The 15,336-nt window shown below is 31.6% G+C and overlaps 1 protein-coding gene across 1 annotated transcript in view; it reads left to right on the top strand.

Moving 5' to 3' along the window:
* The window catches only part of LOC127712062 (uncharacterized), a 41,451-nt gene extending 37,305 nt beyond the window's left edge, over positions 1–4,146 (top strand). Inside the window, exon 6 of the mRNA XM_052218254.1 lies at positions 4,125–4,146. Coding sequence (XP_052074214.1) covers positions 4,125–4,146 — 22 coding nt within the window. The remainder of the gene's footprint in view (positions 1–4,124) is intronic.
* The last annotated feature ends 11,190 nt before the right edge of the window (positions 4,147–15,336 follow it).

Here is a 15,336-nt window from a genome sequence, read left to right as displayed (position 1 = left end):
CTGTGTGTGTTGCATTGTCGTTATGTTTTGTGTTGCACTTCAGTGTTTCTGTTGTTTCGTTGTTTTCCTCTTATAGTAGATGTGTTTCCCTCAGTATTTACTTGTAACCCGGATTTGTTTTCTCTCAATTCTCTCAATCGATTTATGACTAACGAACAGCTATATACTACTGCTGCCTTTATTTCCTATATGTCACAATGAATGATGATAAATATACATTTTGTTTTTGCCAAAACTAAAGAAAAATAATGATAAAATAATTAAACTAAAAACTAACGTGCAGTCTATAGGATTGCAACTACATCAAAAGCATAAAAAAAAAAATCAACGCACAAGCAAACAAAAAAAAAATAAAATAAAATTAACAACAGCAGTATACTTACTGATAAACAAGTTCTAAAACAGATTGAACATTTTTATATATTCAAGTTGTATAATAAGTGTTTCAGGCATAGCAAAAAAAAAAAACGAATGATATCATCTCAGCCTGTATTTACAATTTGTGTAGTCACCATTAGATATGCACTTGTATCATCGGACACAATTAAATATTTTGCGCATATTCCACACATCATTTGAGTAACAGCTTGTTTCTAGGACCAGGACTATGCCCATTACTTTTATCCTGGTTTGTAATTTCTCATCAGTTCTCAATGTTCTCATATGCAATTTTTGCTAGATCATTTCGGGGCTCTTTCATTATAAGTAGTTCAACATCTACTACTCTTCCTTTTTTATTCGCAATTTTGTATTCATTTTCCATAACTGATTGTTTATCAGAATAATTCATAAATCTCACAATTATACATCTGGCCTTTTTGGGCAAAAACTTGGGCTCTTGAGGGAATCTTATGAGCATTTGCAATGGTGAAACTGTCTGCTTAATACTTTTCTTCCCCCAGCTCCTTTACACAAAGTTGTCTAAGACTTCCCATATGACCTCACATTCTTTTTGTTTTATACCGTAAATGAGAATTTTGTATTTACGCTCATATTTTTCTATAAAAGAGTCTTTCCATGCAAATAGTTTATCGACGATGCTTTTTTTTCAGAGATTTTAATTTTGTCCATTCGTAGAGTATTACGTTGTGACTCTATATGTCCTATACCTCTCTCAAGTTCGACATGATCTTGTCTAAGTTTTTCCACCTCAGTTTAAGTAGTGTTTAGATTTGCCTTTACTTGCACAACTTCTGACTTGAAACCAGTAATTAGATGCATTATTTTTTTTAATTTCAATAGAGTCTATCCTTGATGTAAAAATATATTAATGAGTATATACCCAACAAGTCTCAATTCACATTCACAATGTTTACATCCCACGTTAATTATGTAATCATATCATTATCTTTATTTACACAAAATTCTGAATTAAAGTAGAAGTCATTTTTAAGTTGTGAACTATTTACATTATTTTTTCCCGACAAATTACTTTTTCAACGTGGACATACTACTTTTTTCTTTAATTAATAATGACAGGAGAAGATGACCTCTGAAATTGATCTTGATATTAAAAAATTACGGTTTTGAAGACAGACATTTAAGTCAAGCATTTTCTTTTAAAGGCATTTATTCCATTCAGTTTGAATTGAGCTTGGAATTTTGCTTGTATAAGTTGCTTCGATGAGAAATGATTTAATTTACAACACAGTGATTAAAGTTTAAGAAAAAAAGCACAACAAAAGACTGCTGATTAAATTGTTTGGCCATTGAGGTGCGAGACCAATTACTAACCCACTTCAAATTAGAACGTATGCAAAAGTATGTTTTACTATATGGTTAGGGTTTTGTTCAATTCTTAAAGGCCGAACGGTGATTTATAGTTACCACTTCAAGGTCAGTTGGTCCCTGGTGTATACATATATCATTTACAAGCAAGCCAAATCTTCACTGTTTTATAATGATATCATATATCAAGTATGTACTCTCTTTAAAGTTTAGCATATTTTGATTGGACGTGCATGAAGGATGTGTGGCAAAACATATGATTATGCTTTATAACTATGAAACTCAACTCTTCTATTTCCTTATTATTTATATAGCAATCCACATGATATCAAACAAATAGGGATAACTGAGTTGCTGTTCGATGTGAGCCAAGGCTCCGTGTTGAAAACCATAATTTGACCTATAATGGTTTACATTTACAAATTGTGATTTGGATGCAGAGTTGTCTCATTGACACTCATACCACATCTTATTGTATCTAGATATCTTTAAAACGGTATTTTTGTACATAAAGTAGGCCGTTAGTTTTCTCGTTTGAATTATTTTACATTTTTGATTTCGGGTTCTTTTATAGCTGACTATGCGATATTGGCTTTGCTCATTGTTGAAAGCGGTACGGTGACTTAAAGCTGTTAATTTCTGTGTCATTTGTTCTTTTTTGGAGAGAGGTTTAATTGGCGATCATACCACATCTTTTTTTTATATTATCTACAAAGTTGAAAAAGTTGATTGTGGTTGTTTATACATTTATAATTGGTTATAAAAGTTAACAGGCTTATAATTTAATACACCAGACGCGCGTTTCGTCTACATAAGACTCATCAGTGACGCTCAGATCAAAATAGTTATAAAGCCAAACAAGTACACAGTTGAAGAGCATTGAGGACCCAAAATTCCAAAAAGTCAAATTATGAAATTATGTGTTGCTATAAGAAGTCAGTTTTGGTTCAATTTTGTCAAAATAAGCTTAAACACATCGATGATGTTTTATTGTTTGTCAATAATTCAACTCATTTGAATCTTTTTTTAGGCGAACTTTGATTTAAACCTTAACGGGGATCGGCTAAGCATGTTTAGTTAATGTGAACAGTGAAAAAAAGGCAGCCACAAGGAAGACCTTTTTTGACTGATTTTGTCATTAAAAAAAATCTCTTAACACAGAAAGAATATTGTTTTACATTTTTAAATGTATGACATGAAATAAAACATACCTAGAAAATGCATTATTCAAGAAATAATTCATGGAAGCCATAGATTTGTTGGAAATTTACACATTACATGGGCCGTGATATTAGAATTTTATCCTGAGCGTTAGCGAGGGATAAAATTAACGAATATCACAGCCCAGGCCATGTGTAAATTTAACACAAATATATGGCTTTCATGAATTACTTCGATTATAATAGGACACATACGATCATTAAAAAACTGAAGCAAGGTTGGGTAATGCCCTGTGTGTGACTGTTCTATTTTACCTCCTGTTAGTAAAAGCTAAAAATCTCCAATAAATCTATAGCGTGCATGAATTATTTCGTAAATCACCGTTTAAGGCGTTAGAAAAATGTTTTATCTCTTTTAAATCTCAACCCCAACGTTTGACATTTTTAATTTACATTTTTTTTCTGGTAAGCTACCGTCAAATTCACAGTTGACATTTCGTTACTAAGGAGCCGCCATTTTGACTTGCTAAAATCAGTTAATGTGCGCATAATGCAACAGAATAGAAATTAAACAACACCAACCTTAAAACTCCATTTCAATGCAATATTATCCGAATTTTGAGGGTTGACGTAACGGAAAAAAATAAGCTTTTGGCGTTTTCATTCGTATGACGTCATGTTTTGAAATGACTCTAATGCACCAAAAAACCGTGATTAATGGACTTTCGCGGAATTTTATTTTATTTTGATTTTGTACTTTTTACGAGCCGAGCTCTAATGCATTAATTCTTTTTGTTATGCCTTAGAATAAGAATAAAGGTCCCGTAGTTTTTTATTTCAATTGCAATTTTAACTCAGCGAAATCGGCATAGTGTTTGCACATAGGTTACGATACATGTGGATTTACGGGGGAGGTAAATTATAACAGCCATTATAATGTACATCTCTGAGTCTGCTCTAAGCATAGATATATCGAGAATTTTATCACGGTATGGTTCACAAAGCGAAAGAAGCACGTCATATTAGAATATACAATTGCACGTGATATATCATAGAAGGATGAACTTAATCTCATCTATTTATAATTTGTAACATCATTAGAGTTATAATAATCAGGGAATAACATGTCTGTATTTAGTAGCATGTTAACGTGTAAATCATATAATGAATCATACTGTAAATCAAGAAAACATATATGATTTATTAATCGTTGAATATTCTTTTTATGACTTTCAGGGAGATCACACTTAGACGGTGAGTAGTGATATATAAACTTTAAGCTTTATTTGATGACATTGATTATGATTCTGTTATTGACTTCAATATAAAACAATAATGTCTGAAATACAAAAAAAAACGGATTAACATTACACTCCTAAAAACTTTTAAGTTCAACATGATTTGAATGAACGTCCATTAACGATATGTGACAAAACGTATAATTCTGCTTTATAACTATGAAACTCAACTCGTGTGTTACCTTTATTATTTATGTAGGAAAATTCAAATCTGAAAGTCCCTCACCGAATGCCAGCATCAAAAGCCTAAACTCATCAAACGAATGGAAAACAACTGTCATATTCCTGACTTGAAATACACATGATATCGAACAACCAGGGATAACTGAATTTAGTGTAGATATCTTTTAAAAGGCATTAACTTCGAAATTGAAAAAAAGAAAAATTAAAATATGATTTTGTTTGTTTCAAACATATATAAATGCCGATATATGAAATACAATTGCGTTATGAGCAGTCAATTTTGTCAAAACAAGCTTTAAACCAACAATGATTTATTATTGATTTGCATTTTGCATTAGTTTGTATGAATAGTATATTTCGATATAAGCTGAAATAAAAGATCACCCACTTATAATATTCAAACTTTTGAGCCATAGTTATATTAGAAAGAAATATTGCATTGCAAATGTATTGAAAACACTTAAACATTGAAAAACATTTCAAAAACAAGTCTTAAAGTTATAATAATAGTATTTCTCAGTGATTTTTTCTTACACATTGATTATTGGAGTATTGCGATTGATGCCATTGAGGATAAGTTGTGTTGAAATTTATGGTTTGTATTTTTTTGTCTATGTCCTTTCCCAAGTCTACGATCCTTTAACCTATGTGACCCCTTGGCTTGTTCCTTGTGCTTATAGGGAAATCTTGTATTGTACTATCCTATTATAGGAACATCCGTTTGTTTTAAATTCATGAAGATTTAGAAGCTTAAACAGTAGTCGATGCGGATAGAAATAAAAGTATTCGCTAGTAATTGATAGCTTCACGACAACCAAAACAGAATTAAAATGGAGCTCTGCTATTTCCCGATTCACAAATAGTGCGGCAAGTCAAACTATGCCCTGTGAAAAGAATATAGTTAACAATGCTTCAATACAAAATATGTTAGTCAAACAGCCTAAATATCGTGAGTCTTAAACATTCAATTGAAAAATTGAAATATAACTTATGAAGAACATGTGATTGGAGAATTTGCCCCGCAAAGTGTTTAACGTGAACAGGAACATGCAGATACTCTTTCTGAATCGGACAAGGCTTTGATGTTTTTGATAGAAAATAACATTACAACAAGTTAATAAATTTGTATACGTTGATAGTTTTATTAATATGAGGGAGATATAATACATTAGCTTCTCTGGAAAATTAAAAGTTTCGTTTTAAAGATGTTGTGATATCAATACTATTTAAATTTCATTTTATTTATTATCTTGAAAGCGCGTATCCCTTTGATATCAATTTAAATAATTCAACGGATACAATTATAGCTTTCTAATATCTGAACTTACATCTTCTAGATGACAATGCTGGTCGGTTTATATCTAATCTATAAGAAATAGAGAAATTATCAGCTTTCCAAGTGCGAGTTCTTTCTATTCAGTGTTAATGTTTCACGGATGTCATTATAGTCGTAGAACCGAGATCACCCTCAAGTTAAGTGGGGTAGGTGTTGTTTGTTCTTTAGTTTGCTATGTTCTGCTTAGTATCATGTACAATTTTTCTTCTTTTTTTAATTTTTAGGTAATCGCTTTGTTATTTGTTTTTTTAACATGCATTTTGATATATAGTTTGATTGGTATGTCCCGCATGTTTTCTTCGACATATCAATTTAACAATAATGTAAGTAATCTTTAGAATTCTACATTTTAAACACTTGTAGAATATGGTGAAAGTGGTTGACTACACATTGGAACATACAATGTACATGATTTGGCTGTCTTACTGTTGAATTTTATATGGACGACATGCGCGTTTATCATAATGAAATATGTGTCATAAATCTTTGAGAAATTTGACGTTTTGTCCTGTCAAGGAATTTTATAGCTTATAGTATTGTTTAATTTTAGTTCATTGCTGAAGGCCGTACGATGACATATGTTTACTCAAATCTAAGACATATGGTACCTAATGAATAATTGCCTCATTTAGCAAAATGTCACATGCTTAATTTTAGATTCGGTTACCTTTGTTTTAGTATTGTTCTTACATTTAAATAGGCATTAATTGACTGAAAGTTTATAAAAGAAATGGCAAACCATCTCCTAATGGTTAGATCTGCTAAAGTAAACTCGTGTTTTCCAATTATTATGTATTTAACAATTCACATCATATCGAAAAAGTACATCAAGAATTTTGTGTTGAGGTGTAATACCACAAATCATAGTACGTCACATCCGGTTGCATACAAAAATAGGTCGAAACATGTATTCCCTTGAATTTGACAGTCGTAGGTAATTAATCCTACATTTCATATCAGTAAAACATTTCTAAGTCATAAACATATATCTTGGATATTTCAAAGCACCATTATTTTTTTTATTTGAGGTTTCTATAGACTATTTTGGAAACTTGAGGTTACATCATTTGAACATGGTTACTAAAACTCGCACACAGGTAAAAAAAAGAGGGGCGAAAGATACCAGAGGGACAGTCAAACTCATAGATCGAAAATAAACTGACAACGCCATGGCTAAAAACGAGAAAGACAAACAGACAAATAATAGTGCACATGACACAACATAGAAAACTAAAGACTAAGCAACAGGAACCCCACCAAAAACTGGGGGTGATCTGAGGTGCTCCGGAAGGGTAAGCAGATCCTGCTCCACATGTGGCACCCGTCGTGTTGCTCATGTTATTACAAACCCGGTAAATAGTCTTATTCGGTAAGTCACATTCATGAAAAGGGAAATGAGATGAACATTTGATTGGTAAACTTCCAGTGATGGTTATTTTCTTATATGCAATGGAATGTTATGTGAAAGTGTTTTTTTCTGTAGTACTGAACAGGATGAAACTTTAGTCATGCCAAGTATTTCTTTAGTTGAAACAAAAATAAATTCTGCACAATTTTTTGAAAAGTGCAAATTTAACAAAGACTGATAGGGGAATTCAATTGTGGTATTACACCTTGATATATCCAACGAATTACATCACAGAGATAGTTACTATAACAAATCATAATTAACTCAGTTTATTTTTTTTTTCGTCTTTAGTCACATCATCATTGTGGTCATATCATCCAAGCAAATATTTAGGTTATGAGATTGGAGGAGTAAGTGGTTATACAACTATAAAAGTGTTTGCCCGTCTTTGATCGTTTTCCTGCACCTGATAGGTTGACCTTCCCTTCGTAACAACTTGATATATATATTTATATCTGAAGAACCGTTATGGTTTCAAAGTTTATACTTGACATATATATTAACCAACACCAGAGGGTGTGTCATGATGTATGTACAACTTCCTAGGTCAAAGTTCAGGGTCAAAAACGTTGGATTCAATTGACAACCCCATGTCTTATTGTAAAGATACTAATTTTTTACCACACGTTATTCACAGCGGGACACACAGAAATTGCTCCCGTCTCAACGATGTCTAGTTCATCATTATAACAAATAACAATTACGTCTGACTCGATTGATCAAAATAAATATAAGACAGTTTAATAAATCTGTCGATGTACATGATTATGTTACCGAAGGAATACGTTTGGACATATTTGACGTAAACTTTTCATTGATATATTACTGAGAAAAAAAAAACAATACGTTAAAAATTCCATGAGTTCGAAAGGCTTTTCTAAATTTACCCTCTTCAGGAACGGTCAAAGCCGAATATTGGAAAGCCAACGAAGTATGAGAACATATATTACCAAAAAGAACATAAAAAATAGTCAACTCCATCTAAAGTCAACTTTGCCTGATGGAGTACAAACTTGAAGGACGATTCACACTAAATATACATTTGGATATACTCAAAAAACATGTTTTACCTTGCCGTGTATTTGCGCCTGTCCCAAGTCAGGAGCCTCTTAGTCTTGTATGATTTATAATCTTAGTTTCTTGTGTATATTTCGGAGTTTGGTATGGCGTCCGTTGTCACTGGACTAGTATACATTTTTGTCTGGGGGCCAGCTGAAGCACGCCTCCGGGAGCGGGAGTTTCTCGCTGCATTGAAGAGCCATTGGTGGCCTTCGGATGTTGTCTGTTCTTCGGTCGGGTTGTTGTTTTTTTGACACATTCCTGATTTCCATTCTCAATTTTATTTGGACATGTTTGACGTAAACTTTTCATTGATATAGATGCAAATCATTTCCATCTTTAGACTCAACAAGGCTTGCATTTTTACCCATTTTTTAAAAATGTATGTGTTGATCAAGGAGGTTATCATTTCACACCTTAGCAAATAAGAGGTATCGGCTGCTTTAACTTTAATTTGCAGTAAATCCCAGACCCAGGGGTGAACTAGAGCTAACCCTAAGACAAGTGTATTCTAGTTCAGAATATATGCTAAATAAGTTATTTTGATTGGCTAAGAGCTTCATAATTTATTTTATAGTATCTTCATAATTTATTTTATAGTATCCATTAAAAAAGAGTGTTTCAGTCAATGTCATCTCTACTACCCAATAAAATTACACAAAGAGAGAGTGGCTTAATTATGCTGTATTATTGATTTGTATATACATCATGAAATTTTTTCTAACTGGACATTTGTGTTAGGAGAATTATACCACATGTAATAATTCTTATTAACTGAAAATTACCATCTTCATTTGTCCTTATAATATCTCCTCCAATCCAGTCTGTAATGGTTTTGAGCTCTGCTGTCTTTGAAGGAGTTCCAGGCTGATTCCATTTAAGTAGTTTTCCTACAAGAAAAGCAACGAAATTTGTTCAACTGCATAGCTACAAATAATAAATTAAATTCATAAACTCAAAAAGTATAAATGTCCAAGTTGGCACTCCATAGCAGATGGGGACTAAGAAGGAGAACTATGATTGATGATTATCAAAAGTACTGCTTTAGTCGACGCTAGGGGCAGTCTTGACCTTGTTGTACGGTATGGGTGATTTGTTCATTGTTGAAGACCCTCTATTTACTATCAAAATTAAGAACAGGAATAAAAGCCCTGTTTAGTGATTATTTGTTATTTGTAATTTGTTTATGTATTGTGTGTGATTTTGTCCCATGCATATTTACTCCATATCTTTTAATTTCTACTGATGAAAGTGTAGTGAGATTAAGCAAATTAATTTAAAAGCAGAGCTTAAGTTACCATCATTAACTTATACATGTAGTAATTTTGAGATGAAGACCCTCAATAACAGATTGATGGATTATGTCATGGATATTCATATATAAATTAATATCAGATATTGTTCAATGAACTTATACACTGTTCTTTTGTTAATTTATTTTACAATAACAAAATACATATTTACTGTAATTTAAACATGTATTGGATACTAAATAAAACTATCTCATTACATATTATTTGATATATACCTTCACCAATAGAAAATGCTTTCCACATTCTAAGGCCACTTTCAGTGAAATGGAAGTTGTACATCAGTGATATGGAAGGGATGTTACTTTTACTGGACACCACATCAACAATGTTAACAGAAGAAACAACTTTAACTTTGATATCCTTTTTCTTTTCTCGGTCTATTGCCTATAAATTAAATTTTGTGAAATCATAAAATCTTTTCAGGCTTAATAAATTTGTTTTCAATGCTAGGAAAATCGTGACCTGAAATTTTAGCAAGGTTGTGTTTAAAATATATAGAATAAACACTTATGGCTTTAGATACAAATACAATTGAAAATATGTAAGACTTTTAAATGCAGTTAGCTTGCACCAGCTTTCATAATGCCTATTTCTGAGCATTTTTGGTTGTTCCAAAACATTACACCACTCAAGATTAAAGGTGTTGATTTATAATATTGAATAATGGTTAAGGTAGATGGGGTGTCTAAATTATAATCCATAGAATTTTTTAATAATTTGCCAAAATGTTGTTTATTTCATGCTTTTTTAAAAAAAATAATAAAAAGAATGGGTCACAGGGCTTATTTTCACGCTACAGGTTGTGCAAAATTGACAGATTTTTGTATAGATTATGCATGCAAAACCCAATTTTCTGCCAGAAAACAAAAACTTCACCATAGAATTTTGAGATAAAATATGAGAAGATAGCTCTAATATTATGCTTTCAGATAAGAAAAAGAAAAATTGGGTCACGGGACCCGTTTTCTTGTTACATAATAAAATAGGTAAATTCCTAACACATTCTATTGTAAAAGTAACTTTATCTGAATTATCTGCCCTTACATTTCAGTTGCCTCCCCTTATGTGACAAAGTTGGACAAAATTGAATCAAACAAAAGTATTCTGTTTTTTTTGTAAAATACAACCATAAATATGATAAAATATGTCTTTTTCTATATTAAAATGCAAATTCTTACACATGAATTACCGACTACTCTCAAAATTTACACATTTTATTAAAGATCTAGATCGATTGTTTTCTGGTATTTCAAAATCCAAGATGGAAGAAGACACCCTATCTACCTTACAGCAAAAGTAACTATTTTTTTCTCAAATATATATTCATGTATTAAGTCTCAAGTCAAAATCAACAGAGTCATTGAGTTTTATCCCATTTTACCGAAAATAAAATTCTTGGAGTATACTAATGATATTTAGCCGTAGCAGATTATATTTTTACTGTCAACTTGCGACAAAAGAGAATAAAATTCCATTTTAACAATCATAATATAATTTTGTATTATTGTACCTCTTTCATCTGTTGTGCTGTAGTAACATCATGACCTTCATTAATGTAACGTCTAATAATAGATTTCATATGTGAGGCTCGTCTATCACAAGGGCCTGGAAAAAAATATCATAATTTAATACATGAATGCCTTAATTGGAAATGGACTTATAAAGATAACTCATATTTGAATCCGCACAAAATTATTGTAAAAAAGATTTATAGAAAGTGCAGAATTATAGATAAATCTGTTGGCATAACAAGTAAGGGCTAAAGGAGATAAACAACAGGTTCTCAATCGCCTGAACTGCTCACCTTTAATTTTTTGCTTAAATCTTTCATCAATGATTATTTTTCCTTTTCAATATATATTAATGAGTGGCTTAAAAATGTCATTTAAATGATGGCAAAAGGTCACAGTTCCTTAGGAACAGAGAGCTAAAAATGAAGACTTCAAGCATACCTTTTCCATTTTGTGCCTCACAAAAATTGTAAGAAACAATGCTGTTTGAAAGCTTGTTTCTAGGACCAGGACTATGCCCATTACTTTTATCCTGGTTTGTAATTTCTCATCAGTTCTCAATGTTCTCATATGCAATTTTTGCTAGATCATTTCGGGGCTCTTTCATTATAAGTAGTTCAACATCTACTACTCTTCTTTTTTTATTCGCAATTTTGTATTCATTTTCCATAACTGATTGTTTATCAGAATAATTCATAAATCTCACAATTATACATCTGGCCTTTTTGGGCAAAAACTTGGGCTCTTGAGGGAATCTTATGAGCATTTGCAATGGTGAAACTGTCTGCTTAATACTTTTCTTCCCCCAGCTCCTTTACACAAAATTGTCTAAGACTTCCCATATGACCTCACATTCTTTTTGTTTTATACCGTAAATAAGAATTTTGTATTTACGCTCATATTTCTCTATAAAAGAGTCTTTCCATGCAAATAGTTTATCGACGATGCTTTTTTTTTCAGAGATTTTAATTTTGTCCATTCGTAGAGTATTACGTTGTGACTCTATATGCCCTATACCTCTCTCAAGTTCGACATGATCTTGTCTAAGTTTTTCCACCTCAGTTTAAGTAGTGTTTAGATTTGCCTTTACTTGCACAACTTCTGACTTGAAACCAGTAATTAGATGCATTATTTTTTTTAATTTCAATAGAGTCTATCCTTGATGTAAAAATATATTAATGAGTATATACCCAACAAGTCTCAATTCACATTCACAATGTTTACATCCCACGTTAATTATGTAATCATATCATTATCTTTATTTACACAAAATTCTGAATTAAAGTAGAAGTCATTTTTAAGTTGTGAATTATTTACATGATTTACATTATTTTTTCCCGACAAATTACTTTTTCAACGTGGACATACTACTTTTTTCTTTAATTAATAATGACAGGAGAAGATGACCTCTGAAATTGATCTTGATATTAAAAGTTTACGGTTTTAAAGACAGACATTTAAGTCAAGCATTTTCTTTTAAAGTCATTTATTCCATTCAGTTTGAATTGAGCTTGGAATTTTGCTTGTATAAGTTGCTTCGATGAGAAATGATTTAATTTACAACACAGTGATTAAAGTTTAAGGAAAAAATGTCAACATAAGGCTGCTAATTAAATTGTTTGGCCATTGAGGTGCGAGACCAATTACTAACCCACTTCAAATTAGAACGTATGCAAAAGTATGTTTTACTATATGGTTAGGGTTTTGTTCAATTCTTAAAGGCCGAACGGTGATTTATAGTTACCACTTCAAGGTCAGTTGGTCCCTGGTCTATAAATATATCATTTACAAGCAAGCCAAATCTTCACTGTTTTATAATGATATCATATATCAAGTATGTACTCTCTTTAAAGTTTAGCATATTTTGATTGGACGTGCATGAAGGATGTGTGGCAAAACATATGATTATGCTTTATAACTATGAAACTCAACTCTTCTATTTCCTTATTATTTATATAGCAATCCACATGATATCAAACAAATAGGGATAACTGAGTTGCTGTTCGATGTGAGCCAAGGCTCCGTGTTGAAAACCATAATTTGACCTATAATGGTTTACATTTACAAATTGTGATTTGGATGCAGAGTTGTCTCATTGACACTCATACCACATCTTATTGTATCTAGATATCTTTAAAACGGTATTTTTGTACATTAAGTAGGCCGTTAGTTTTCTCGTTTGAATTATTTTACATTTTTGATTTCGGGTTCTTTTATAGCTGACTATGCGATATTGGCTTTGCTCATTGTTGAAAGCGGTACGGTGACTTAAAGCTGTTAATTTCTGTGTCATTTGTTCTTTTTTGGAGAGAGGTTTAATTGGCGATCATACCACATCTTTTTTTTTATATTATCTACAAAGTTGAAAAAGTTGATTGTGGTTGTTTATACATTTATAATTGGTTATCAAAGTTAACAGGCTTATAATTTAATACACCAGACGCGCGTTTCGTCTACATAAGACTCATCAGTGACGTTCAGATCAAAATAGTTATAAAGCCAAACAAGTACACAGTTGAAGAGCATTGAGGACCCAAAATTCCAAAAAGTCAAATTATGAAATTATGTGTTGCTATAAGAAGTCAGTTTTGGTTCAATTTTGTCAAAATAAGCTTAAACACATCGATGATGTTTTATTGTTTGTCAATAATTCAACTCATTTGAATCTTTATTTAGGCGAACTTTGATTTAAACCTTAACGGGGATCGGCTAAGCATGTTTAGTTAATGTGAACAGTGAAAAAAAGGCAGCCACAAGGAAGACCTTTTTTGACTGATTTTGTCATAAAATAAATCTCTTAACACAGAAAGAACGATTGTTTACATTTTTAAATGTATGACATGACATAAAACATACCTAGAAAATGCATTATTTAAGAAATAACTCATGGAAGCCATAGATTTGTTGGAAATTTACACATTACATGGGCCGTGATATTCGAATTTTATCCTGAGCGTTAGCGAGGGATAAAATTAACGAATATCACAGCCCAGGCCATGTGTAAATTTAACACAAATATATGGCTTTCATGAATTACTTCGATTATAATAGGACACATACGATCATTAAAAAACTGAAGCAAGGTTGGGTAATGCCCTGTGTGTGACTGTTCTATTTTACCTCCTGTTAGTAAAAGCTAAAAATCTCCAATAAATCTATAGCGTGCATGAATTATTTCGTAAATCACCGTTTAAGGCGTTAGAAAAATGTTTTATCTCTTTTAAATCTCAACCCCAACGTTTGACATTTTTAATTTACATTTTTTTTCTGGTAAGCTACCGTCAAATTCACAGTTGACATTTCGTTACTAAGGAGCCGCCATTTTGACTTGCTAAAATCAGTTAATGTGCGAATAATGCAACAGAATAGAAAGTAAAACAACACCAACCTTAAAACTCCATTTCAATGCAATATTATCCGAATTTTGAGGGTTGACGTAACGGAAAAAATTCAGCTTTTGGCGTTTTCATTCGTATGACGTCATGTTTTGAAATGACTCTAATGCACCAAAAAACCGTGATTAATCCGTGATTAATGGACTTTCGCGGAATTTTATTTTATTTTGATTTTGTACTTTTTACGAGCCGAGCTCTAATGCATTAATTCTTTTTGTTATGCCTTAGAATAAGAATAAAGGTCCCGTAGTTTTTTATTTCAATTTTTAACACAGCGAAATCGGCATAGTGTTTTCACATAGGTTACGATACATGTGGATTTACGGGGGAGGTAAATTATAACAGCCATTATTATGTACATCTCTGAGTCTGCGCTAAGTATAGATATATCGAGAATTTTATCACGGTATGGTTCACGAAGCGAAAGAAGCACGTCATATTAGAATATACAATTGCACGTGATTTATCATAGAAGGATGAACTAAATCTCATCTATTTATAATTTTTAACATCATTAGAGTTATAATGTTCAGGGAATAACATGTCTGTATTTAGTAGCATGTTAACGTGTAAATCATATAATGAATCATACTGTAAATCAATAAAACATATATGATTTATTAATCGTTGGATATTGTTTTTATGACTTTCAGGGAGGAAAGTTTTACACATACTAGACAGTGAGTAGTGATAAATAAACTTTAAGCTTTATTTGATGACATTGATTATGATTCTGTTATTGACTTGAATATAAAACAATAATGTCTGAAATACAAAAAAAAAATGATCAAGTTTTCAAACATTACACTCCTACAAACTTTTAAGTTCAACATGATTTGAATGAACGTCCATAAAGGATATGTGACAAAACGTATAATTCTGCTTTATATCTATGAAACTCAACTCGTGTGTTACCATTATCATTTATGTAGGAAAATTCAAATC

Source organism: Mytilus californianus, unplaced genomic scaffold, assembly GCF_021869535.1.
Source record: "Mytilus californianus isolate M0D057914Y unplaced genomic scaffold, xbMytCali1.0.p SCAF_8, whole genome shotgun sequence".
Taxonomy (NCBI): domain Eukaryota; kingdom Metazoa; phylum Mollusca; class Bivalvia; order Mytilida; family Mytilidae; genus Mytilus; species Mytilus californianus.
The sequence above is the reverse complement of the archived record's forward strand: the minus strand, read 5'-3'. Positions and strand labels throughout refer to the sequence as shown.